Genomic DNA, 27,921 nt, shown 5'->3' on the forward strand with positions numbered 1-27,921 from the left:
TTATAGAGACCAGGATGGATGAACACAGAACTTAAATGCTAAAAAAGAAAGAAAAAATGTTTCACTGTTCTACGAGATGCGAGTATGTTGCGCGTTTGAAAGCCCAGACCCTGGATCTAAATGAGCGACTTCCAACACATATATTGAAAACATGGAAAGGAGTTTGCTGCTCACAGAGCAGATGCTCAGTGGAGAAGATGTGGGGGGTAAATGGTAGTTTGGGAGTGTAGGATGAGCAGGCAGCTAGCTGGGTGACAGGAGGGGTAGAGAAGAGAGAACCAGGGAGGCTAGTCCTGAACTGCCACACCCCAACAAGTTTGCAAAGTTGGCAGATTAGGGGGATGCCATTACAGGGTTAGCACTGCTGCAGCACGACATGCCCTCTGACCGCCAGGGGGGGTGATGGCTCTAGTAGGAAAATGGGAGTGCAGGGCAGGCTAGACAGGTCCCAGTGGCGGGGAATTCTATTAGGGTTACAGACAGGGCAGTCTGCCACAGAGACCGGGATCATCGAATGGTGTGTTGCCTTCTTGACACTCGAGTTTGACACATCGCGGATCGGGTTGACAGATTACCGTGCAGGTGGCTGATGAGGATCCAGCAGTCATGGTGCATATAGGCACCAATGACAAAGTTAGAGGTCAATGGAGGGCCCATAAAATCGATTTCAGGGATTTTGGATCTATGCTCAGGGTAAGGTCCTCCAAGGTATTTTTCTGTGAAATATTACCTGTACCACGAGCCACACCAGAAAGGCAGCAGGAGATTAGGGAGGCCAACAAGTAGCTCCAGAGTTGGTGTAAGCGAGAGGGGTTTGGGTTTCTGGAAAACTGGGCTGACTTTGCTGTCGGCTACAGGCTCTACCGTAGGGACGGGCTGCATCTATATGGGGTGTGTGCAGCTGTGCTGGGGGAGAAGATGGCTAGAAGGCTGGAGGAGTGTTTAAATTAGGGAGCAGGTGGGATGGCAACAAGAGAGATGAAGGGGGGAGGAGACAGTGTATAAAGAGTTCTGGGATTAAGGGCTCATGTCCACGGACAAAATAAGAATTAAAATCCGCAGCGGATTTTAACTCTTCTCCTGCCCGCGGATCCGCACCCCATAGGGATGCATTGACCACCCGCGGGGTAGATAAATACCCGCGGATGGTCAATAAAAGAGATTTAAAAAAAAAATGGAGCATGAAAAAATCTGGACCATGCTCCATTTTCATGCGGGTCTCCCGCGGGGACGGCTCCCGCGGGCTTCTATTGAAGCCTATGGAAGCCGTCCGGATCTGCGGGAGACCTAAAATAGGAATTTACTCACACGCTCCGTTTCTTCTCTTCGCGGCGGCGCCATCTTCTCTCCGTCGCGGCCGGATCTTTTTTCTTCGAGACGGCGCATGCGCGGGGCACGTCACCGACGTCATCATGGGCATCCGCCGAGCCGAAGAAAGAAGATCCAGCCGCGACGCAGAGAAGATGGCGCCGCCGCGAAGAGAAGAAACGGAGCGGATGGGAGGTGAGTTTATTCTCATTTATTCTGATTTTCAGCGCTCATGTCCGCGGGGCAGGAGGGACCCGCTGCAGATTCTCCATGGGGAATCCGGAGCGGGCCTGATTTTCCCCGTGGACATGAGGCCTAAGGAAGGTAAATAGGGGTCGAGCAGGGGTGGGGTTAGTACAGATAGAACTGACAAAGAAGCTAATAGCACCATAATTAGCATAATGAATGCAAATACCCACAGCCATATAAACTGTATGGCAACAAATGCGATAAGTCTTATCAGTTAAGTGGGTGAGCTTGGAGAATGTGTGAAGAAAACTATGATCTAGTAGGAATAACAGAAACATGGTTTAATGATGAATGCAATTGGACAGTGAATTTACAGAGCAAAACCTCTTCAAAAGAGACAGTGGAAACCGGAAAGGGGGTTGGGTGTGTCTTTATGTTAAATCCTACTTAATGCCAAGAAGATATAGGTGTAAAAAGATGAACACACAGAATCTTTGTGGGTAGAAATACAAGGAAGAGGACATAAAATCCTGATAGGAGTTTATAGGAGTTTTTTTTTCTCCATCGGCCACCAAAAACTGAAGAAACTGAAAACTTATTACTAAGACAAAAAGAAATTAGGTAATTATGGGGGACTAATTATCCAGATAGAATATGGAAATATGAAACCTGCAAATCTCACAAGGGCATTATGTTCTTAAGAACAATTAAAGAGAACTACCTTGCCCAACTTTTGCAGAAGCCAACTACAGGGAGGGCCACTCTGATCTTAACAAACCGGACAGAATCACGAGGGTGCAGGTTGAGGGACACTTGAGAAATAGTAACCACAATAAAGTTAATTTCCAGCTGTCATTCAATAGGAAGCCTCGTCAGGGAGAGACTTCAGCAAAAGCACAATTTGATCAGCTTAGAATTTCTCTCAGCAACATTAAATGGGACAATGTCCTCAAAAATAACAGTACAGGCGACAAATGGGAAAGTTCAAAAACATCCTAACTACCTCATGTGAACAGTTCAGACCGCACTAAAATAAAAACTATGAATAAAAGGAAACGAACTTGGTTCAACAAGACTGTAAGGGAGGCAAGTAAGTGAAAAGTGTTTAAATTACTAAAACTAGGCAGTGAAGAAGCGCTAAAAACATACAGGAGAAAACTAAATATGTAAGAAGATAAAAACTGCTAAGGAGGAGGCAGAGAGACTGATTGCCAAAGAGAGCAAAAATAACCCTAAACTATTTTTCAGCTATATAAAGTGTAAAAAGATTTGCACTGAAAGCACTGGCCCCGTAACAAACAACACAGGAGAAACCATAGAAGATGATGGAGAAGGGGAGGACAATTAAATAGTTTCTTTCAGAAGTATATTCCTGAGAGAAAAAAATTCACATTAGATGCAATGGGGTAAAATGAACCACCCACTAAATATCACATGCCTAAGGAGTAAGGATATCTAATTCATGTATCTATTTTAATTCCTTACATTTCATTAACCCCTTGAGTGGCAGGTTTCCTACCACCCTGTCGTGCCCACCAGGGCAGGTTTTTTAAAATGGTCTAATCATTGAATTTCAACTAGTTTTGCTGTTGCGTCTCAAGAGCCATAACTTTTTCATTTTTCCATTGACATGGCCATATGAGGGCTTGTTTTTTGCAGGACAAGTTGTGATTTTTTAAACAGGGGGGAGGAAAAAAAGAAATGGGGAAAAAAGAAAAAAAGGGGCCATGTCATTAAGGGGTTAAATAATGTATTAACTTCCTTCTCTGGGTCATTACGACGCATGGATACCACATGTGTGATTGCATTTTTGATTTTTTACAAAGTAAAGGGAGACAAGTGTTTTTTTTATTTTTTTTATAATTTTTTAACTTTTTTTTTTTAACTTTTTTTTTTTAATTTTTTTTTTTTTGTCCCTTTAGGGGACTTCCACAGGGACCCGTATCAGGACCCCTGATCACATTCCGGGGGTCCGATGGTGATAGCCCTTTACATGCTGCAGTGACAGCCCTTTACATGCTGCAGTCACATAGACTGCAGCATGTAAAGGGTTAACACAGCAGAGATCAGAGGTTTTCTCTGATCTCTGCTGTAAGAGCTAGTACCTAGCTGTCCTCTCACAGCTAACAACCAGCTCTCCCTGCCACAGAGACCATCGGCTTGCTTCTGACAAGCCGATGGTCTCTATGGCAACTTGTAAACAAAGCAGGACATTGCCGACATGTCAGCTTGTGGCATTGTGCTCTGCAGCTCCCATAGTAATACATAGCCAGGAAATCTTCCGGGCTATGTTGCTATGAGCAGTGGAGCTCGTCCCCGGAAATTTTCCGGGCGTGCCACTCAAGGGGTTAAATCTATTCGGTCTCCACCTCTTGGCAATGGGGCCACCCAGTCTAAATGGGCGCATTGAGCCATCTTAGATGCCATATCGATGCAATGGATGGTACAGATACATGTGGACAGGACCATTGGTATTATAGTCTGTGTTTTTGTCTTCAGCTGTTATATATAAGAGGTGTAGTGTGTCATTTCATTATGCTTGATGAAGATCTTGTTGAAGATCGAAATGTTGCAGCTTTTACAATGGAGGAATAAAGGTTAAAGGGGTTGTCTTGCGAAAGCAAGTGGGGTTAAGTACTTCTGTATGGCCATATTAATGCACTTTGTAATATACATCGTGCATTAAATATGAGCCATACAGAAGTTATTCACTTACCTTCCCTGCGCTGGCGTCCCCGTCTCCATGGCTCCGTCTAATTTCAGCGTCTAATCTCCCGATTAGACGCGCTTGCGCAAAAGGGTTCTCTCCCATCTCTTCGGTCCAGCACAAGCGGCATTCTGGCTCCGCCCCCTTATACGCGTCATCGCGTAGCTCCGCCCCGTCACATATGCCGATTCCAGACTCCTGATTGGCTAGAATAGGCACATATGATGGGGGCGGAGCTACGCGATGACGCGTGGAAGGGGGCGGAGCCAGAATGCCGCTCGTGTCGGACCGAAGAGATGGGAGAAGACCCTTCTGCGCAAGCGCGTCTAATCGGGAGATTAGACGCTGAAATTAGACGGAGCCATGGAGACGGGGACGCCAGCGCAGGGAAGGTAAGTGAATAGCTTCTGTATGGCTCATATTTAATGCACGATGTATATTACAAAGTGCATTAATATGGCCATACAAAAGTACTTAACCCCACTTGCTTTCGCGAGACAATCCCTTTAATTTTTACTGCATTTTTGCATGCTGTCACGGACTCTATCAATCACTAAGCTCTGTTATTGGCTGAAGTGCCTGTGACATGCTGTAAACAGGACGGGCCTGCAGCCTGTAAATAAACAGGCACGGAGGACCAAGCACGGGACACTGCAGGAGAGGCAGGTATATACTGGTTTATTGTTTTAGTCCTTGGGAAAGGAGTTGTTTTACTGAAAAGGTGTAAACCAGACTACTCCTTTAATTTAATTAATCGAAATTAAGTCTCCAGGTCCAGATGAACAACATCCTAGGGCACTGAAGGAAGCAAAAAAAGGAAGGTGCACCCAGGAAACTACAGGCCTGTGAGCCTGACTTCTCTACCATGGAAGACATTTGAACAAATTAAATAGCATGTATGCAAATGGATGAGAATGGAGTAATTAAATCAGAGCCAGCATGGGTCTGTAACAAACAAGGCATGCCAGAGTAATCTAATTTCCTTCTATGACAGAATTATAAAAGCGAAAGTAACAGGTTGCCATGGGAGGGAGAGAGTTCTCCTTCAATGGAAGTCTTCAAACGGGGGACAGGCCTGTCTGTCATGATCTAGTGAATCCTGCATGAAGCATGGGTTGGATCCGATGACCCTGGAGGTTTATTCTAAATCTACCATTCTGAGAGCAGAATAAGCCACTTCCAGAAGTCAAACATGCCTGTTCTATCCCCAAAATATGCAGTTAGAAATCCTCATAGACTTTAGAAAAGTCATCTAATCCTGCCTAAAACAGCAGGTTCAGTCAACATTGATTAAACATTTACGGCCACATAATGCTTGTCTTTGCTTTTTTTTTCCTGACCACATAAGCAGATTTTGAGGAAAGGTACACTTTGTTACGTGATAAAGTTAAACAGAATATTAAGGTTGGGGCCATATGGGTAGTATTCCCGGCGGAAAACCGTAAGATTTCCGCCGGGAAAGCGCAGCTTCAAAATCTGCAGAACTTGGACACTGCTTTTGGAGCGGCTTGGCCACATGCTTTTCTGTTGCGGCCGGAGCTCCCATAGAGAGGGGTAAGCCCTTCATTGGGAGGGTGGGGGGAAAGACATGCTACGGCCAGGGAATCTGCACCGCAGCACGAGCTTCTGACGACTTTGCCGAGATGGATTGACTGTCCCGTGTGGACATTTTTGACATCTCTCGTCCACATGGCTGGCCGCAGCAGCCAGGCGTAGCGACCGCAGGCAGATTTGCCACAGCGAAATTCGGCACGGCAAATCCAACGTGTGTGAACCCATCCTAAATGCTTGCTCTCCACACACATTACCGATCACCCTTGGGTAGTGGAAATGAAAGGTTTTTTTTGTTATTTTTTTTTAAATTTTACACAAGTAACCCCCCAAGACATAAAACATTCACTTGAACAATCTAAGGGTGCCTGTCCATGGGCAATGCGATATCCTGCGGTAGATCTCTGCCGCGGGAGCCGCCGCCGGGGAGCAGGAGACAGCTGACGGATCTCCGCGGGGAGTCTATCTGATAGATAAGCTCACCAAGGAGAATCGTGGCAATTCGCAGCATGCTGCAATTTGCCGTCTGCGAGCGGAGAATCGCTATGGTTCTCCGCTTGTGGACAGGGGGGGCTGCGCTTTCCATAGCAAACAGACAGCTGAACCGCTTCTCTGACTACATGCTGCTCTGACTGCTCAGTGCTGCTTATGTGGGCAGCACTGGTTAATCAAAGAAGGTACAGTGTCTTAGACTAATGACATATAATATACACTGTGCATCAGGTAGTCAGAAAAGCTGGTCTGGCCATCTTTGCTTCTCCAAGCCCGGAGAGTCTCTTTAAAGGCTTTGCCCAGCAGTTTGACAGGCTGTTCTCAGCATAGGGTCATCAATAGTAGATTCTAGTGAATCTGCTGTTCGGGACCCTCGTGCACCGTGCTACAATAGCCCAGCTTGGTATTGCAGGTACAATCCCTAGTGAAGTGAATGTGAGCTTTGCCTGCAATACCAAGCCAGACCACTGCAGTGTGCTTCCTGCATACATCATATATGTGCACACCAACCCAGCAAACTGCTGTTACATGGAGGTCCCCGCTGATCTATTAGGCCAACTTCACATGGGTGAGAAGGATAGAGGGGGGGGGGGGGCTGCTTTCAATGAGAGACCTCACATCGCAAGGCCTGACCCCGGAAAGCGCACAGAAAGCTAGAACATGCCACGGTTTGTTTCCCAAATGGCATTGCATTGCGGTGCCATGTGGGAAATCATCGCTCATGTGTATAACCCCATTCAAAAGAATGGGGTTCATATATTCGGCGACATTTGTGTACATCTTGCAACGCACAAACCTCACACGATTTTATCGCCCGTGTGCAGTCAGCCTTACTGATGGCCTATATGGAGGTTAAAGTCATTAATTGTGTAAAGCAGGACAACCGCTTTATTTTCCAGTATTACGCTAAATACATAACTAAAAAGGCAAGCACAGCAAATTAAAAGGAATGGGTGTGATGTTACAATAACACAAACATATGGATTAATGGGAGGCAAACAAACAAACTGAAATACAAAAAATGAGGAACAAAAAAAGACCTGTGGAGTGGAAGATGGAATGACATTGTTCTCAGCAGGGACTGGTATAACAGGGATCACAGGGACAATGGGAGGGCAAGGAGCACCAGCGTCTGTGGACTAAAAGAAAAGAAAAACATATTCAACCCTCTAAAACAAAAACTACAGAAAGTATATACAGTCAAATGAAGAAAACAAACTTCGTTATGTGAAAATTCATCCATAAGTACAAGGGTAATACCCTCCCATCCAGTTATACATTTATTACCTTACAGATTTAAAATTTTTTTTTTGCCTTTACCACAACAGATTCACAGATGTGCTTCCGTTCTCATCGGCCTACCATCTATACCAGCACTATTGAAGGGCTAAAACAGCAAACACACATTTTTCTTTCACTGCACGTCCCGATGGCTTACCTGTTACACTCTGGATGTGCATTACGCTCACTTGTATGCAGTGCTTATCTGATACATTTAGATTTATAGATTTCTCCCCGCTTTTTCTTCTGCCGTGCTAAAAATCAACAATGTTTCAGTACAGTATCACACGAGCAGCTGGAGACAGTACCATCTCTGACTGCTGGGATGACACCCTCTATAGTTGCCTATATAAGCCAAGCATACAGTCACGGAGGTCAAACTGTGATTTCCATTATAGATGGGTGACAGGAGCTGCATATTAGCAGTAACTGAGGAGCTTACGAGGCACAGTCCATGCAGTTTTATCATACAGAAGGTCCTCATGAGTGAAAAAGTGACTGCGCATGAAAATTGCCCATGTAAATTTAATCCCCAGGCGGTCACAATGAGATCACATGAAGAGAAGAGTTCCAGGAGTTTCATTTTGTTCAGTTAGTTAAAAGAAAAACACACCAAGGCCTCATGTCCCTGGGGAAATTACCTATGCAGAATCCCGCAGCCAGTCCCTCCTGCCCTGCAGACATGAGGCCAGAAAATCAGGTAAACTTACCTCTCCGGACGCTGCGGATCTGCCCTCTGTCGTGGACGGATCTTCTTTATTCGACCCGGCAGATGTGCTCGGCACAACAGAGGCATACCATGCACATTTTTTCTTTTGAACTCCTACTCTCCCGCGGTACAGCACAGCTACACCTGCTGGCGTTTACCTCGGGACCGGACGGCTTCCATAGGCTTCAATGGAAGCCGCGAGACCCGCACAAAATGGAGCATGCTGCGGGTGCTTTCCTGCACGTGCGATCCGTGTGCCAGGGAAAATGACACCCGCAGGTATTTCATTATCTGTGGGTGTCCAATGATTCCCCAATGGGTGTGGATCAACCGTGCAGGACACCCACGCGGGTTTACAAAATTCTATTTTGCCCGTGGACATTGGGCCTAATCGTCCTGCATACTCAAAAAAAAAGTTATCATGGAAGCAAACTTTAACCCTTCAGTTTGCTCTCTTTGACCCCCCTTTTACACGCGCAAATGCAACTCTGTTCCATAAAATAAAAGGAGTTTTCACGTGTATGTATGTGTATTTTTCGTGCTTATACCCTTTTTACGTCCATGTTCGATCAATTTTCACACGCAAAAAATATACAATTAGAGCGGCTTCACAAGCGTGTTTGTGTGCACCATGCACAAAGAACAGAAACCCATGGTTTTAAATTCTCACTTTCGCGTGCAAAAAACCCTGCCGCATGCTTTATTTTACTGTGCATTTGCGCACCAAACGCGCCAGATAACCTGCATAATTGTGCTATACGCTGCGCAATTTCATACGGAATCAAAACACCGGGGACCAATTAGGCTGCACTGCCTTTATTAAAAAAAAATAAAAAAAAAAAAAAAAATCACAGCGTGGGTGTATCCTGTGCCAATGAGAACTGTATCCCCCAAGTACAGTAAAATGCATACATAGTCGTGCCAACACGACGTTCACTGCGCAAAAAGCCAAACTATCCTGTGCGTTTTTGCACCTATGCTTGTGTGAAGCCGGCCTAAGACTCAACGGATGTCACTTTTGTTTCACTGTTGCTTGGCAACACGTGTAAAAAAAAAAGGCAGTAAATAAGCATGGAATATTTACTTTCAAACAAACATTGTTCGCACAGTATGTTAAAGGGAAGCGGTCACCTCCCTACAGCAACATACACCAAGTTAGGGGACATGACAGGGGGTCAGAGGATGTGTTGAACTCACCCACTCCCTGGTTCCCGCACAACGCGAAAACCTGACTCTTCAGATTGCAGTGCAAGTGCTGTACCATACAAGCGTATGGGTAAGTGCGCACGCGCAAATCCGAAGAGTCAGGTTTTCGTACGGTGTGTGGACTTTAACAGGAGAAATAGTGGGGTAAGAACAGTGGGCGTGTATAAGAAAAAACAAAAACATCCCCTGTTACCACCCCTAAGGCCGGTTTCACAGAACCGGATTCTTATTGCAGAATGGAGGGAAAAAAAAAAAATCACAGCATGCTCCTGAAGTCAATATAGGCTGTCCAACCCACGTCATCGCCTAATGACCGTGCGGGCGATACAAATCGGTATTGCGCATGAGCGGCAGCAGGTGTCTGTGGCCATCTGCAGTACAGCAGGTGACAGCCGAATTCCGCTATGGAATCCGGATCATTCGCATGCAGCCGGCCTAACAGCACCATAGGTTAGTATATAGTTTAGAAAAAAAATCGGGCCAACATGGCATTCATAAACCTGCGACTGTGATGCACTTTTTATCACACATTCATATGGAGTAACACGCGATTCTTGAGCCCAAAATTAGGACGATTTTTTAATTTCACATTCTTGCTGCGAGTACAAAAACTGCTATTGTAAAATTAATCCATTGGAAATCATGGCTTCTTTTCACATGCAACCCCCCTGCATCTCATAGTGCACAGAAATCAAGCCTGAAAACTGGTGGTGTAAATACAGCCTTACCATGGAAGGGAGAAAGCATAAAATCACCAATGAAATGGGTGGGTGGAACAGATAAAATAGAATATTCCAGAAAGCCAATTCTGTCCATTTATTTTCTATTCTAGAAGCATGGAATGGTGACATATTGCTCAGCATATAATGTCCAGTCATCTATAGATTATGCTGGAGGACGCAAAAACCAAAATGAACTGCCATTTATAAGGGCAACCAAGAGGGTTGGACACAGATATTCTACATTCGGTATAAATGGCATTCGTTCTACTGAGTAAAGGAAAGTATATATTAAAAATCTAAGACAAGTAAAATAGAAGCCATCATTCATAATGGTCAAGCACACAAGTCAGGTTGGAACGGAGAGGTTTAGTTATACCAACAACGTAGCAGCTATTTTATTTCCCTTATAGTCATCCATTAAGACTGGCAGCTAGAGACTACATCACAAACACCTAAATATGGTTTAAAATGATGCATCTGTCCCAAAACCGCTTAGACATTTGACAAGAGCAGAAAGGACCACCATTAGTCATAAGAATTACATATAAAATGGGAGAAGAAAAAAAACAAACTGTATCAACAGCAATTGTTGTGTTCTAAAGCCTTCTGAAGAACCACCATAGTCATGTACTTAAAAACTACTAAAAAGCACACACAGATGAGCCATCAGTACCTTGATAAAGGAATACTTTGACCAGGAGCCGTCAGACCACCAGCCGCTCGCAGCTCGGACTTTAGCAGTGCTTCTAGTCGGACTTTTCTTTACACTATCGCGGAGATTAGTAAATTTGCCTTTGCTTTTGGAGGATGAAGGTAAAGTTGAAGAGCTATACGACCTTTGCATGCATGCCGTCTGTTGAAGGTACTGATGAAGGTGGACTGAGGGATGATGCAGTTTTTGGCGAATTTCTACAGCATTTCGAGAAACACTGGCCATGATAAACTTCTCTGAATCAGAAATACTAGAATAATATTTCAGAGTTGAAAGTTAAAAAAATAAAAATAAATCCTATATCTAAAATTGTTCCATACGTGGATTGGACTAACGGAGAAGCCGGTACAACAAAAGCTATTTTTTCCTGCAGCTCACAACCCGTTCGTTAATTAAGCTGCAGCAGTGGAATGAAAAAAAAAAAAAAGCCAGACAGCCCCGTTACCAGGCATGAATAATCAATTCTCAGCACAGATTAATATGTGGGATACAAAAAGGTCAGCTCTTACAAACGATGGCCAGCCATACAGAAAACATCCTAAAAGCGTTAAAAGTCCGAACTTTATCCTGACTGGCTATAAAATATACATATTTAAATAAAATGTTTTATATACATACATGCACATAAAAACATCAGAAGTGAAATCTGAGACACCCACCCAAAATGGCATTACAAAAAAAAATCTGTCTTTCGATAAGAGGTGGTCTTTTGGGGAAACATAAATAGTGGCTAATGGCTTAGATGTTGCCAACAGTGACAATAGCAACAAATTGGTTAAATGGCCATGATCACAGCTAGTTAGATTTGCGGGCAGGTGCCAGCTGTTTTATACACCCAGAACCCATTGGGTCCCAACCCAGCTTCATACGCAACCCGTACCTCTGATGTAAGTGTACATCACAAAAGAGGAAGGGATCAAAGCTGCTGAAACATTTCTATCCAGTTAAGAAGTGTAGCTTTAGAGGAGACTATGGGAACGTTTTTCACTACACGGTGGAATTTCGTCTGGGGGGTTACGTCACAGGTGCCTAAAAACAGCATGGTGATGGAACCCCAAAATGAAAAAGAATTGAACCACTCGCTGTCATTACTGAAACATATATGACTGATGTCCATTAGTTTCCATGACATGTGGAGTCTAGGACAACGTAGTCTACTTGGCTTCACAAGGGTTCCGTACAGAACAGCAGACACCAAAGGGATGTCCGCTTCATTCTAGTCTGTGCAGCATAAAGAACTAAGCCACGTCGCTCAGAACAATCAGCTGATACAGCCCAATTTTTTTTTTAACTAGCTAGACAGAGCATAATATTTAACCCCTTGAGTGGCAGGTTTACTGTTACCATGTCGTGCCTCAGAGGGCAGGTTTTTTAAATAAGTCAACAATGCAATTTTCTCACGCAAGTATTTATTTAGGAACAGAACAATCGCTTTGCAATATTTTTTTGCAAAGAAAGAATAGATTATAACAATTTTGGAAAATAAAATAAAATACAGACTTACCGCTCTGTGCTGCCGGGGCTCAGGCGCGTGTCTCCGCTCAGATCCCGATACTGTCATCATGATCTTTCAGCTGGCGGGGATTTAAAATCCCCGCCTGCTGAAAGAACATAATCAAACTGCCGGGATGGGACCGCGTAGCGCTCAGCCAATCACACGCAGCGCTCGGTCTATTCATAGAATTCAAGAAGGAGCATGATGACAGTACAGGGACGTGAGCGGAGACACGCGCCTGAGCCCCGGCAGCACAGAGCGGCTGCATTGAAGTCAATAGGAGTGCTATGCGGTCCCCTCCCGGCAGTTTGATTATGTTCTCCAGCTGAAAGATCATGATGACAGTACCGGGATCTGAGCGGAGACACGCGCCTGAGCCCCGGCAGCACAGAGCGGTAAGTATATATTTTATTTTATTCTTTACACTTGATAGAAATTATTTTATGGGAAGGGCTTATATTTTAAGTCCTTCCCAGAAAATCACTGTGGGTCAGCCAGCTTCCTATTGCCTTCAACGGGGCTGCCGGCAGCGACGGCTCCATTGAAATCAATAGGAGTGCTATGCGGTCCCATCCCACAGCTGTCACAACTGTGACAGCTGTGCGAGGGGATTATTTACTTCCTGCAGGGAGTCCCTTTTACTCCCCATGCAGTAAAAACCCCAGAAATTCAGCGGACATCTCAGTGCTCAGTACATTTCAGCACTGGAGCTGTCCACGGAAGCCTTCCGGGGTTTAACTGCATGGTCCGTGCAGCAAGCCACAGAGATTTTCCGGGCGTGCCACTCAAGGGGTTAAAGCTGCGGTGTTTTATTTATTTATTTTTCATTATTTATAGTTTCATTTATTTTTTTTTAAATATATATTTTTTGGTTTAATTGTATTATTGGGGAAAATCTTTACCAGATGATGTTGGCAGGTATTTTTGTATAAGGCGGGCCATGGAAAAGTAGCCCAGTATTACACCCTTAACAAAGCTGGTCTTTGTTGCTCATAGCAACCAATCACAGTGCAACTTTAATTTTATCTTTGCAGTCTAAGAAATCAAAGCTGTGACTGGCTGCTATGGGCAACAAGGACCAGCTTTTCTTTCATAGATAGCTTTGATAAGAGTGTGGTGATGGCCTACTTTTCCGTGGAACAAATTTTTTATTTTTTTTAAATAAATAAAATGTAAAGGTCATATACACGTAACATTTTCTGGTAAACAGTTTTCACACTAATACAATTAAACCAAATATTTTTTAAAAATTTAATAAATAAGATCAAAAAAAAAAAAAAAAAAAAAAAGAAAAAAATACAAAAAACAAACCCCCCCCAAGACACCTTAATTTTTCTGGCAGGAGGGTACATGCGAGTGATGCACGGTTCTTTATCCTGCACAGACTGACGACAACGCTATTTTTTGGCAGCTGTGATAAAATCCCCAGACGGAATCCAACAGCGTAGTGAAAAACGCTGCCTGTTTGCTACTTCTCGTAAGAGCGCATTTAAAGAACTTCAATTTTAGGCCAATTACACAAGGCTAGTGAGATACTGAGCCAAATTTAGCCGCAGATGCAAGTTTTTCTGTTAAAAGAAGAAAAAAAAAGGGAAAAAAAATGCAGCCCCCCCCCCCCCCCCCATTCCTTCAGTAAAGCAGTTCCCCGTTGTTTCCAGATGACTTTTCCTGTCCTTTTTTAAAAAACAGTGGGTGGTCGTGAAAATATAAAACATGCCGCTCATGTATATGACGCCATTCAAGAGTGGGGTTCATATTTGTGCATCTCAACTCACAAATCTTATCCAATTTTCTCGACCGCACGAAACTGGCCTTAGAAAAAGATCTGAGGGAATTTTTTTTTTTTTTTATTGTTGATGGGTGACAGAAATGAACAGAAAAGTTACCATTTGCTCTTATTTTTGATGTCCATTTAACAGATCAGTCTTTAAATGAATATGTTAGAAAGACAAAAATACAAAAAAGATCCATTCCATTAAAAAAAAAAAAAAAAAATTTGATTTGTTCAAAACGAACATGCCTTTAATTATGTTTGCTTTAACCCAGTTTCATCTTGAGCTTTGACTCAAGAGGGGCGTTGTTTCTCCTTAAGAAGAGCATCCCGGAAGTGTGTGCACACACCTAGGAGGTGAGCGAGTTGGGAGGTGCATAGTTTCTCCCAAAGGAGAGCACCCAGAAGGGGTGTGGAGACACCTAGAAGGTGAGAGAAAACTTATAAGGCTATACAAGCTCCTCTAGGTAATTTATGCAATAAGGAAGATGGATCAATACCTCTGCAGCGCCACCTATTGGATGGCAGCATTCCTTCAAATCAATGTAACTTTTTAACAAGTCTTGACAATGATTGGGAATAGTGATGTCCATAGAAAACCCTGAAAAGTGTTTGTAGATGTAGTAAGAAGTCTAATGCTTATGTGCTCCTCTGCAAGACAAGCAAAAAGTGCTGCCTATTTTAGCCTTTTCTCATATATTGCTATACTTTAAAAACATAAAAACCATTATTCACTGGGCTGTAGGGATCCTATATCCTGCAGCTATGTGCAGATCACCAGTAATGTATAATATGAACAGGAAGGAATTCCCAATATGGTTTACAGAATGGCTTTGGAATCGTCTTATTCTCACCCAAAATACACCTTCATTACCTGCAAATGAAAAGCAACACTGGTTTGTGTACAAAGTCAGCGCTTGTTTCATTTTACCTAGGTCCCAGCTTGAGCAGATTACACAAGGCATTGAATCAGAGACATATGGACAGATTTGGCTTTACAATTTCCAGCACATATGTTATCTGCAATAGGAAGCTAGATTAGGGAGATAAGCATAGCCTGTTTTTAAACACTGGCCTCTAAAAGGACAGTTGCAGGCCTAATTATAAACCAGACTATTAACATGGAGGAGTCCGCTTGTGATGCCAAAAAGCTGGTCTGAAAGCCATCAACACAACCACTATAGAGTAAAACCTGGTAAACAGGTAGATTACAGGATTGGTTTGTGCCAATAGTCAGTACTGCAGAGTAATGTTACTTCACAAGATCAGAATATAATCCTGGAGATTCTCTGTCAATCTATAGTATGGACAGCTGCTCAATTACACCTAATTTAACATATATATTATATATTGACCAACTAGCACATCTCGACACCAAAGCATTAAGTGTTCCACGGAGTTCCACTAACTTTTTTGGGGTTAATACATACATACACACACACACACACACACACACATTTTTTTTTTATTTTTATTTATATATTTTTTTACATTTATTTTATTTTTTTTGAATGCTGCAGCCATTTCAAAGAATGGCAAAAAGGTTAAAGAAATTATAAAATTCTTTATAAAAAAAAAAAAAAAAAAAAAAAAAAAAGGTGCCATAAGGAGTTTCAGTCATACAGAGATCTGTATAGAGTATAAACACAAATCTCATAACCATAGATTATGTAAAGTGCAAATACAAAAAAAAATATTGAATATACTTATCCAGTGAAAGATGTAAAAGGTCCGTATGGCCCAAAGCTCCGATGTATTTTTGGGGTGTCTGCCTTCAGCAGATGCGGTGAGTAAGTAGTAGTAAGAAGCCTCCCAAACCCCATCCCATTCCCACTTCTCTAGTAGTGGCCCCCATGAAAACACTGTCTTCGGCTTTTTTCTCCCCGCACAGTGCACGCTGAAGAAAAAGTCTACCAAGACAATATGAAGCTGCTGCGGGGAAGAAGGGCGGATTGAGGTGTTCACACGTGATAAATGGCGCAGCATGCCAACGACTAGCTACAGACTTCACCATGATTTTCAACTTTTGTGACGCAGAGTGTGAAACCCAGGGCAAATTCGCACAGAAGTCCAAGGCAAGAATCTGAACAATTTGGTGCAGATTGTGACACTGCATATGACCCGCCTGTGCATACCCTGCTAGTTGCCTTTTATTCTATGGGTCAAAAGGATTGTAGCAATACCAAATGGGGAGCAGCTTTTCGCATTACTATCTGCAATAGGATTGTATGTGCATTCCAAGAGCTAGAACATTTTTTATTTTTCTGCCAATGGGACTTATGAGCTCATCTTTTTTTGAAAGACACATAGTGTTAATTGGTACATGCAACTAACTTATTAAATTTTTTTGTTTTTTTAAACACTGTAGAACAACAGAGTATTTTTAAAATCTAGGTCATTGTGAGCATGGCATTACCATATTTTATGTATTTATCCCTTTTTTCTTGGAGTTCTATAGGGAAAAGGTCTCTAACCCCTTAGGCCTCATGTCCACGGGGAAAATCAGATCCGCTGCAGATTCTACATGGAGAATCTGCAGCGGGTCCCTCCTGCCCCGCGGACATGAGCGCCGAAAATAAGAATTTAAAAGTATTTACCATCCGGCGCGGGCGGAGAAGATCAGCTGTTCCTCACGGCCGGATCTTCATTTTCGGCCGGCGGATGAATTCCTGACGCCGGCGGCACGTCGCCGGCACGTCGCCGACGTGCCGCGCGCATGCGCCGGGCACATCCGCCGAGCCGAAGCAAGGAAGATGCGGCCGTGAGGAACAGCTGACCTTCCCCGCCCGCGCCGGATGGTAAATACTTTAAATTCCTATTTTAGGTCTCCCGCGGATCCGGACGGCTTCCATAGGCTTCAATAGAAGCCCGCGGGAGCCGTCCCCGCGGGAGACCCGCACGAAAATGGAGCATGGTCCGGATTTTTCCATGCTCCATTTTTTTTTAAATCCCTTTTATTGACGATCCGCGGGTATTTATCTACCCGCGGGTGGTCAATGCATCCCTATGGGATGCGGATCCGCATGCGGGAGATCCGCTGCGGATCTTAAATCATATTTTGCCCGTGGACATGAGCCCTTAAGGGCCAAGTGCGGTAAATACACAGCACTTGGTCCTGGGCTTTAATCCTGCCTGATGGCAGAAATACGGTGCGGGATTAAAGCCTCTGCTCCTGCAATCAAGCAAGAGCAGGTTGGGTTCTCAACTGACAACCCGGAGGAGAAGGGAGAAGCGGTTTTTAACCCCTTAGTGATGGCCCAATAGTGTTTTTACGTCCTGCCGTTGCAGGATGTGTATGAAGGGAGATAGCGCTGCTATCTCCCTCCATACAGTGCGGGCGTCAGCTGTTTATTACAGCTGACACACGGGCAATAGCTGCGATCAGCTGTACAGCTATTAACCCTCTAAATGCCCTGGTGTACGGCCCCCCCATGGTAAGATCGGGGGAGCTGTACAGGTGTCATGGCAGCCGGGGGCCTTCTAAAAGGCCCCAGGGCTGCCTTGGGAGACTGCCTGTCAAAAAGCAGTATGACGTTCTGCTATAGCATTATGTCATACTGCAGGAGCGATCAAAGCATTGCTGGCTGTGGTCCCCTAGGAGGACTGAAAGAAAGTATAAAAATAAGAACAAAAGTTTTACTAATTATTAAGAAAGGGAAAAAAAGTAATGAAAAGTTCGAATAACCTCCCTTTTGCCATATTTGCAATAAAAAAAAAATATATTAAAGCAAAAATACGTGTTTGGTATCGCTGCGTCCGTAAAAGTCCGATCAAATTAATGCATTATTTTACCCACACGGTGAACGTGGTATGAAAAAAAATAAGTAAGAACGCCAGAAATGCCAAAAATGGTACCAACGGGAACAACAGGACGTACCGCACAAAATGAGCCCTCACTCAACTATGTTGTCGACAGAAAAATAAAAAAGTTATTGTGCGCAGAAAATGGACACAAAATAATTTTAAAAAATTAAAGTACTACAGCAAAAAAAAACAAAAAAAAACTATAAAGGTTTGGTATCGTAGTAATCGTACTGACCCATAGAATAAAGTTATCAGGTCACTTTTGTTGCAGTTTGTGCGCCGTAAAAACAGGACGCAACGAAACATGGTGGAATGTCGTTTTTTTCCATTTCTCTCCCCTTAGAAGTTTTTCAGTACATTATATGGTATAATAAATAGTACCATTGAAAACTACAACTTGTGCCACAAAAAACAAGGCCTCATATAGTGACGTCGATGGAATAAATAAAAGGAGCAATGATTTTTTTAAAAGCGAGTCGGAAAAACGAAAATTGAAAAAAGCGCCATCACTAAGGGGTTAACCATATTTACAGTCTCCTTTCCCTAGTACATAGTGCTCAATGAGTGTTATGTACTAAGAAGTAGAAGTATTATTTCTACTATGTGGCCCAGCAATCATGTGACCGCCGGGTTTTCCTGTTACAGCAGAGCTGCAGGGTCCTAGTAAAACCTGATCAATTCTGCCAGTGACTTGTCACTATTGGGGGATGTTTTTCCCTGTAACTGAGGCTCCTATGGATGCTGCTTCTATGAATGCCCCAGCTACAGTGGAAGAGTGTGTAATAGACAAAACAAATGGCATGTGAACATCATCCAGAGGTCTTATATGGCGTCATAGGGGACAGTTATTCCTATAACTATTTTTTTTACCATCTAAGAGGTCTTGCAGATGTGATCATTCAATAGCCAGTATACCACACTGTAATACTCATGTACTTGTAGTGCAGTATAATTTTGAAATCTCTCCTATTAGGCCGTAAATACTCTGGCTTGCATAACAAACACAGAGGTCTCGATTAGTCACTAGGACATCCTATATACAGGCTGATGGAAGCCTGTAAGAAGACTCACCAGGGAAAGTAGCAGATGCTGGAGCTACAGGGATTTGCAAAAGGGACAACCCTCAGCAACCCTAGAAAAAAAAACAAACAAAAAAAAGAAAACGAGCTCCCTCCATGTTTTATCGGTTTTGCACTGCTTCTTTCAATTGTGTGATATCCATGCCAGTATAATTGACAGTATCAGCCATCGTGTCCTTTGGCGGCCGGGTCTTCTTTTGCCACTGATCTGTCCAAGCATTATAGATTTTCCTAGCCCCTCTGCTCGCATTACATGGCCAAAATACGTGAGTCGGAGTCTGGTCATCTTGCCCTCCAATAATACATCTGATTTTATATGATTCAGGACCTCTGTTTGTTACTCTCTCCATCCAGGGTATACGCAGCAGCTTTCACCAGCATCACAGCCCCAACGCATCAATCCTCCTATCAGCCTTTTCTCAGTCCAGCTTTCCCATCCATACATGGCTATGGGGAAATGGTGGTTTGAACTAGCCTGTGTTTAGTGGCTATACCAATAACCCTACTTTTTCTAGATTTTGTCCATGTTTAGCATCTCACTTCACCCCAATGCTATCCTATGTTTTATCTCTGGCATAGATTCTCCAGCCTGGTCAATTTTCGAACTAAGAAAGATGGCGTCTTCCATGTGTGACAAAAGGGAGAGTGTAGGCCATTTTATCATTCTGCATGATCAGATGATTTAAATAAATTAAACAAAACATGGAATACCCTTTTTAGGCCCAATATGTGTGCAATATACTATGAATATTAAAAAAAGGCAAAAATATCAATACCAGACAGAGCAAAAGCAGAATAACCTACGACAACCCATTACATACATAAGAGTTCCAAACCCCTAGTCTGTAGTGACCACCATCCTCCATTATTTACACGGATACAATCTATTCTGTAGCTGCGCCAATTCAACATATTCGTGTATAATCCGTGTACATCCCTGGTGGAGCTTCTAATTTCCCTTCTTCGGGCAGGAAACACACCCTGGAGCCACTTACATGGGAATCCAATTAACCCTAGTAGGTTTTGACAGGCCAAGATAGGATCTGTACAAGGCAGACAGCACCTGCTCTATTTAACGCGTACGGCTCTAGATTTACAAGACCCCAGAAACAAGCCATAAATAAAAATAAGACACCAAATGTCATCTGACGTACTGAATCTAATAAAAAAAAAGCCCTAAAATGAGTTTTGCTGCCAATAACTAAAATACGGGCAAGCGTTCAGTCACTTCCTGGCTTTATGTCAGGGCACGTCTCTGAAGTAGGACTCAGGTTTGTTTAAGAAAAAACTAAAAAAGGACTAAAAATCTGCGGCTGCATATCCAATCCACTGAAAGTCGTCTGCGAGAGGATCTACCAACTCAGATAATTTTATCCATGGTGACACCATGGCAACATGAGAGGCAGTCTATGGAGACCTGCTTCCATGACAAGGTTATAGCATTAGCAGGAACGGCGGTGGAGCCTCCAAGGACCACACAGACACAAAACCTAAGCTTTTCATATGTTAATATTTTAGCATATAGACGAATAATATTATACAGACAGTAAAAGCTCAGATGGAAAACTGAACAAGCTATACGTACAACATGTGTCGCTTTCCAACAAACCTGTTTAAACAAAGATTAGAAAGCGAATACCGTAAATCTACTTCTCCATCCTGGAGATCGGCGGTCATGGAGGTGCTCCCCCCCCCCCACCCCCACCCCAGCAGAGGCATATTTACCACTTCTACCTAGAAAGAGCTGATAGCATAGTACCCCCTCCTGCACCCATCTCTGGTGGGCTCATTGCACGGGCGTCTATGGCCAACCGGGAAAGAGTCTAGCATACAACATTATTGGGAGGTCGTACCGACAAGAGAACTATAGATGTACATGGTAATTGCCACTCACCTATAGCTACCTGCCAGCAGAGCATATCATACTTGCCCTATTACACACCTACTTGGGGGAAGGCTGAAATAACTGCAGGGAGGAGATGGAAGGCAATGCTTAGGGTCACACAGCTTAACTAATGGGAGGCAAAAAAAGGCAAGTATAAAAACAGACATCACCGTTATCCGTACCTTCACCTATCTACATTCACTTAGGGGGAAAAAAGGGAAGGGGTGAGTGGGGGGGCTACAGAACATATACGGGATTTATAGTCAATGGGATGAGCTGAGCTGTGATCTCCTCCAACTGTGTGACAACAACAGGAGTATTGGTATCTCCTCCTCTCTCCTCCTCCTCCTACTTCCATGGGCTCTGCAAGGCACATGTCAGTGCTTAGTGCCACCAGTGCTGGGGCCTCTGAGCACCGGAAAGTGGAGGTAGCCCTGCAGCCAATCAGAAAAAGGGGGCGTCACCTGGCTGTCAAACTGCCTGCCCCTTTGTTCACACCCACCATTTACGGTGGTGTCAAAATACAATACCACCACTCCAAAGTAGATCTGAGCTGGTCAGAACTGAGATCACATGACCATCTTAGGAAAAAGAGGCTTGGGGATTCAGCTCAAAAGAAACAACTAGCTAAGGTACTACAAGCCCACTTATATACACTGGGGTGAAATCAAAATGATGAATAAAAAAAACCAAAAAACATAAAGAATGTTTTTTTAAAAGAAATTGTAGTCTCTTGCAACTTTCACACCAACCACCAATTGTGCAACAGAAGCAATTTTTGATGAGCACCAATTAGCAAGAGCCCTTAGTACCGACCCGTTTGTGCCTTAACCTCTTGAGTGGCACGCCTGGAAATTTTCCGGGACGAGCTCCACTGCTCATAGCGATATAGCCCGGAAGATTTCCGGGCTATGTATCACTATGGGAGCTGCAGAGCACAATGCCACAAGCTGTGGCATTGTGCTCTGCCTGCGTTGTCCCACAGAGAGCACAGCAGGACATTGAGAAGCAGGAAGATATTGCCAATATGCCGGCAATCTCCTGCTTCTAATATCCTGCTTTGTTTACAGGTTGCTATAGACCTTGTCAGGAGCAAGCCGATGGTCTCTGTTGCAGGGAGAGCTGGTGCTGGGCTGTCAGAGGACAGCTAGGCACCAGCTCTTACAGCAGAGAATGGAGAAAACCTCTGATCTCTGCTATATGAACCCTTTACATGCTGCAGTATATGTGACTGCAGCATGTAAAGGGCTGTCACCATGGAACCCCCCCAGAATGTGATCAAGGAGTCCTGATGGTCTCTGTGGAAGTCCCCTAAAAGGGACAAAAATAAAAGAAAAAGTAAAAAAAAAAAAATATATATATAAAAAAATTATAAATAAAATTAAAAACACTTGTCTCCCTTTACTTTGTGAAAAATGTAAAATAAAATCACACATGTGGTATCCGTGCGTCACTTCACTTACACCACTTTTAATTGTTCTTATAATACACTGCTGTAGACAAGTATAGTAGCATATTAGAAAGCCTATGAAGCTCGGCCAGAAGCCGAGCCTCATACGTCACCGTATCAGTTAGACCTGGAGGCAATCTTCAAGCCTCCAGGTGCCAAAGCAACCCATCAGAACCCAGAGGCTCCATCAGGTCCCTTACATGTCCAGGGCTAAACAGCAGGGAGCGGCAGTTTCTCCACTCCCCGCTGTTAGAGCAAGTGCCAGGCACCCACTGCCCCCCATGGCAGGGGAGACCAATGCCAGGCTTCTGATGCAGTGCCATAAAAAAGGCACACGCAACAAAATAAGGCCCCTTAACAAGAGGTGTATGGCCAGTCATTGAGGGGGTTAAAATGGTCTTTACACATGTCAATACTAGCTGTAAAGGGGACAATAACATTGTCTGCAGCACATCACCCGTTTACACTGAGATATGCTGCCAATTATTTTTTTTGAGCTGCATAAAACGACCCAATTAAAAATTTTTTAAAAAAGCGTTTGATCACAAATGCTCACCTGATCATTGGACCATTTAAATATGCCCTCAGTCAGCTGACGAACAATCGACCAATGTAATTGGGCTTTAAGCCATTCAAAACAGGTGACAAGTCAGATTATACACCACCCCAACTCTGTACAGGCCACAAAATGTGCATAGAACAGTGTCCTAGAGAGGTCAATGAGCGCACCCTGCCCCCGCATGAGACTGCTGGTTGCAGTAGCGCTTAACAGTCATGCTGGCGATAACTGCTCAGCAAATGCAGGCGGAGTGGGCCAGGGATCGTTCCGGCCCACCCACTTCTATTCTCAGTTAATGGGCAGTCGTCTGTAGATGGACTCCTTGTTTACACAGACCTTCAGTTTTAGTGTGTAGAAATGCATGATCCAGCAAGAATCTGGAGGAATATTGGCCCATGTAATAGTCAGTAAAAACTGCAAGATATTACAATTTTTCTTTAACTATACATTAGTAACATAGGAACAGGAGTCTCTGTTAGCTCAGGTATTGCACAAGGACTTAGGAATCTTACCCAGGGTTAGAAGCCAGCAAAAAGCTGTAAACTAAATACCTTTGGAACTGGGATCTGTAAACCTCCCCATCATTATGAAAAACTCTCAAGAAAAAAAAAGAGGGAAGAAAATTTTTTTTAAAACTTTAAAAAAATCACAGAACAGTACGGCCATGTTTACTTACCAAACTACTAGTAGGACACAGATGGGAAGGTACATGCACCCCCTCCTAATAAATGCAGAAAGCCCAAATGCTACATGCAGGAGCTTATAACTGGCGCAATATACTAACGACTAACCGCTCACATGACCATTCTACAAAGACTGGAGTGACTACCTATCGCTATACCTGCATATAGATAAAACCTACAAAGGGTGCCAGGCCAAAGGTGTACCACTCCATGGAGATCAAAAGCCTACAGATTGAAGTAAAGCCGGCTGAACAGCAACAAGGAGCAATCCATATTGAACATGACACCCCGGGCTTCCCCAGCACCAACCTCTACCCTACAAGGCTCAATTAGGTAAAAGGCACAACATTTCAGTTACACAATGGGGCAACCACCATATGCTTTTATAGAGAAGTGCGTTATTAATGAATAAGGTTTTCCCCATGGTGCACCGAAAACAAATTCCACTACATCGCAGCAAACTCCAGTTGTACATAAAAACAAAGGCTATAAAATGTGCAACATCCATGTCTAGTTAGCACTGGTTCTTGCATGGTCTTCATCAGTTTTTACTACATTGTTACCCCACCCAGCATGGATTTGCCACTACTAATCTCGATGGGTCGTATTAAAGAAAATCTTTGTTATGGATTAACTTTCAATAAACAGTCAGACATTGCCTTGATAGTGGTGTGGGTGCAGAGACCTAACCAAGGGTCTGAACAGACAGATCATCAGACTGAGTCTGGTTTCTTTTTCGCAGTAGTGGCTTGGTTTTAGAAATTTCTACCCGTCAATGGAGGGTCCAGGAGAAGACACTCAGACTGAAAGTTTCTTCCAATATATAAAATAAGTAGGAACCCTTTCCAGTCACAATTTTTCAATAATTGCAAAACGGATTGGGTATACACTGTATACTGCAGTGTGGTATAACTAGGTTACTGTTGCCTAAACTTATGTTCATATATAATAAAAAAAAATAGTTCTCAGTTTATTTGTTCTATACTTTACATTAAAAACACATTGTCCATGGGCACAACCCCCCACTGCAATGGTGAAGAGCTGCTGACTAACATATCAATCTTCTAATGACCGCCCCAGCAGCATAATGCACTACATGAGTTGACTGGATGCCAATGGCCTTTGCATCCAAGAAATCTCCAACAGTGTGATATTTTTATTAAAACCAGAGAGATATCCAACGGCTTCCCTTCCAATACTGAGCATCCAAGGTTTTCTGAATGGGGACAGGAGATTCCCCCTCACACCCAAGCTTAGAATGGTCCAGCACAGCATAAAATGGTTTATAAAAATGTACAACCTTTTTATGCTATGATAAGGCTTTTAAACAGAAAAAAAAAATCTGAACCACACAATGTAGCAGGGTATTCCAACTAAAGACACTCCAAGATATTCCATAGATGTCTGATAGTTGTTGTAGGTTCCACCTCAATAACCAGAGAGTCGTGGCCATGCCATCTTTCTCCATTCAATCTTTAACTAAATGCTGTATCCACCAATCAGAATGTTCAGGGATCAGGTGACCCTCTCCCACGTTCTTGATAGATAGTGGTTCAGTGGACCTATCAGGCATGTCCTATGGGCATAAAAGGCCCTTTCATAGGGAACTCCATGTAAAAGATGGCTCCATTTTTGGATTTTAGCCTTTCAGTCTATCGCTCTTCTAATATACAGCAACATAGCTGTTGTGGAATGCCAATATAAATAAGGAATGTGGCCCAAACCCCTCTCTAAAACTACAAATCCACATGAAAATGCAATCTGGTGCCCAACACTTTTTTTTAATGAGGTTTATGCAAGTTCATAGAACTGCTACCAACAAAACAGAAAGGCTCCTGGGAGGTGGAGTAATCCATTAAAGATATACTAAATATTATAGGCAGAACGATTTGCCTACACGCTCCACTAGTCTTCAGCCAGAATATAAAAATCCTCATTACTTTCCATCAATAAATAAATGTAATTTAAGCTGGTACAAAGCTACAATGTATTCAGAGGCCTTTCATTCGGTGCAATCTGCTGGTTACTATTACAATGGGGTATTCTTTGCTCTTTTAAACTGTGTATCTGAAGGTTTGAGTGAGACGTTAAAAATTCATGACAAGTTTATTTTACTGCAATGTGGACAACTTACAAACATATGCAGAAGTATATACAATATATAAAAGCACCAATTACAAAAAAAGGTGCAATTTAGTGTAAACAAAAACAATAAGAAATCACCTAATGCTTCACTGAACACCGTAACAATACATGCAAGATGAGAATAGAGTATTGGCATGGCAATACTCCCCCAAAGCTGTGCCTTATGGCATGTCTTGGGAGTACATAAGGAGAACACATTATAAAATGCCATGTATACAATTTTCCAGCAAAATCCGCAGCTTTGTGCCGTCTCCTTATTTAGTCTGATCGATTCTCTGTGACACGAGTTCCAGTTCCTTGCTGTGAATCCTGCTGAGCAGCTTAAGCACTCCACGGAGCAGAGGGTTAAAGAGTGTCTGTAATAGACGTATGTGTATACTCCGGACAGGAGGAGGCTATAGACCGACACATATATGGGCTAGACATACGTTCTGCAAAGGAAGCTTTTCATCAGCCATTTCATTAATATTTAGATGTAATCTTTATTAATTAAGTTGGAAGCTGCCCACACTGAATATTTCAATTTCATCATCCACAATTTATCAGGATGATCACTTTCGTTGGACACAAACCAAGAGAAGCATTGAAAGCCATTAAACTACATCTCATGGTGCAGAGTAAATGAGAGAGTCCATTTAGGAGATTTTAATTTAATCCTGCACCCAATGCAGCACAGAGAGGAACAAGTACAACAGGCCACCCCAAAAAAAGAGAAAAACACACCCTTCTCCCTCCCCATCAATATTTCATTCTCATAATCAATAAGACATTTAACCCAAAATGCCATGCAAAAATGTGCAAATAAATTTACAGATAAAAGAGTAAATTACAACAAGTGGCAAGTTACCTGGGCGGAGCTGGCAGCTACTGAGATGCAGTCAATAAAGCTGTGCCTGCGAGTAAAAAAAGCCACTATCTGCTGCCATCGAGAAGGTTCTGGCTCAGCTCGAAGCTCTTCTGTAGAGCCCTTCTTTGCCCATGGCTTCTGTTTCGGGCCTACTGAGCTATGACTGGAGCTAGTATTGCCCCCTCGATTGGCGCGGGAGTATAAGAGTGTGTTGTTTCCGAAAATGTAATTCATCTCTGCAGCTCTGCAGGTGGTTGCCAGGCAGTCTTACTCTACCACCAGCTGCCGAGCGGTGAAGGATCAGCAAGAACTGCAGATAGGATTACAGCAGCATCACATCCAAATCAGAAAGCAAAAATCCTGGTGCCTTGCTGCGCTCATTGTTTTCCCTTGGAGCCCAGCCATGCAGAACACTATACCTGTTACATGTCTAAAAGGTAGTGCTCAGTGCTGCAGCAGAGAAGGGAGATCCTGCAATCCAAGGAGCATCTGCTGGCCATGATTCCTTGCCTCCCAGGTCTGCAGGGATCAAGAGCTGCTCTTCTTTTGTTAGCTGATAACTAGGCAGACTGAAGCCAGGAAGTGAGGTCGATTAGCAGGTAGGATGCTAGAAGCATTTGACTGCAAGGACCCACTGGGGCTGTCTGATTTAATGCACTGGGTGGAGAGAGAGAGAGGCTACATCGCAAATTACCAAGTTTCAATCACCGCATGTAGTCAAATCCAATGACATTCTCACTGTTGACATAAATAATACATAGAACCTGAACAAAAACAGTGAAAGTAAACACTAATTGACTTTCCTCACAGACAATTAGTTAAGTGTTCTCAGATAAACAGCATCTAAAACGTCTGCTTTAGGGGATCTTGCATGAAATGAATATTATTCCTGGAACGGCTACATTAGCATTGATTTTTTTTTTCCTCTAAGTTGTTAAGTATTCTGCTTTCAGAAATAACAACCTAATAATGGGAAGAAATCCATTAAAAAAAAAAGACATTTGTGTGGACAGTACTGAGTCCAAGGCAAAGGCATCTGTAGCCACAACACTTGATGTATCAACTTGTATCCAAAGCACCAGCCACTTCTGGAATGGGAGAAGAGTTGTTTCCAATAAAAGGTTACATTTCTTCTAGAATAACCCTGACAAGAAGAGAGAGCCTTCATATAGGGTAAGAGTGAGCAGATGGCGCGGTCTTCATGTAAAGGGGCCATCCATGTATGAAAATACGTACCACTATAAGACTGACCTATGACAAGACCAGCACTTTCGCATCACCGCTGTAACGGAATTTTGGTACAAAGCACACTGCAGTGAACCGCAG

At 43.2% G+C, this 27,921-nt stretch overlaps 1 protein-coding gene across 4 annotated transcripts in view; it reads right to left on the reverse strand.

The window, feature by feature from the left end:
- DLG1 (discs large MAGUK scaffold protein 1) overlaps window positions 1-27,921 on the reverse strand; it is a 175,261-nt gene that overhangs the window by 84,576 nt on the left and 62,764 nt on the right. For all 4 annotated transcript variants that reach the window (XM_066601662.1, XM_066601655.1, XM_066601654.1 and 1 more), the window contains one exon: window positions 7,288-7,386. In XM_066601662.1, the coding sequence (XP_066457759.1) occupies window positions 7,288-7,386 (99 nt within the window). The remainder of the gene's footprint in view (window positions 1-7,287; window positions 7,387-27,921) is intronic.

Source organism: Eleutherodactylus coqui, chromosome 1 (genome assembly GCF_035609145.1).
Source record: "Eleutherodactylus coqui strain aEleCoq1 chromosome 1, aEleCoq1.hap1, whole genome shotgun sequence".
Lineage (NCBI taxonomy): Eukaryota > Metazoa > Chordata > Amphibia > Anura > Eleutherodactylidae > Eleutherodactylus > Eleutherodactylus coqui.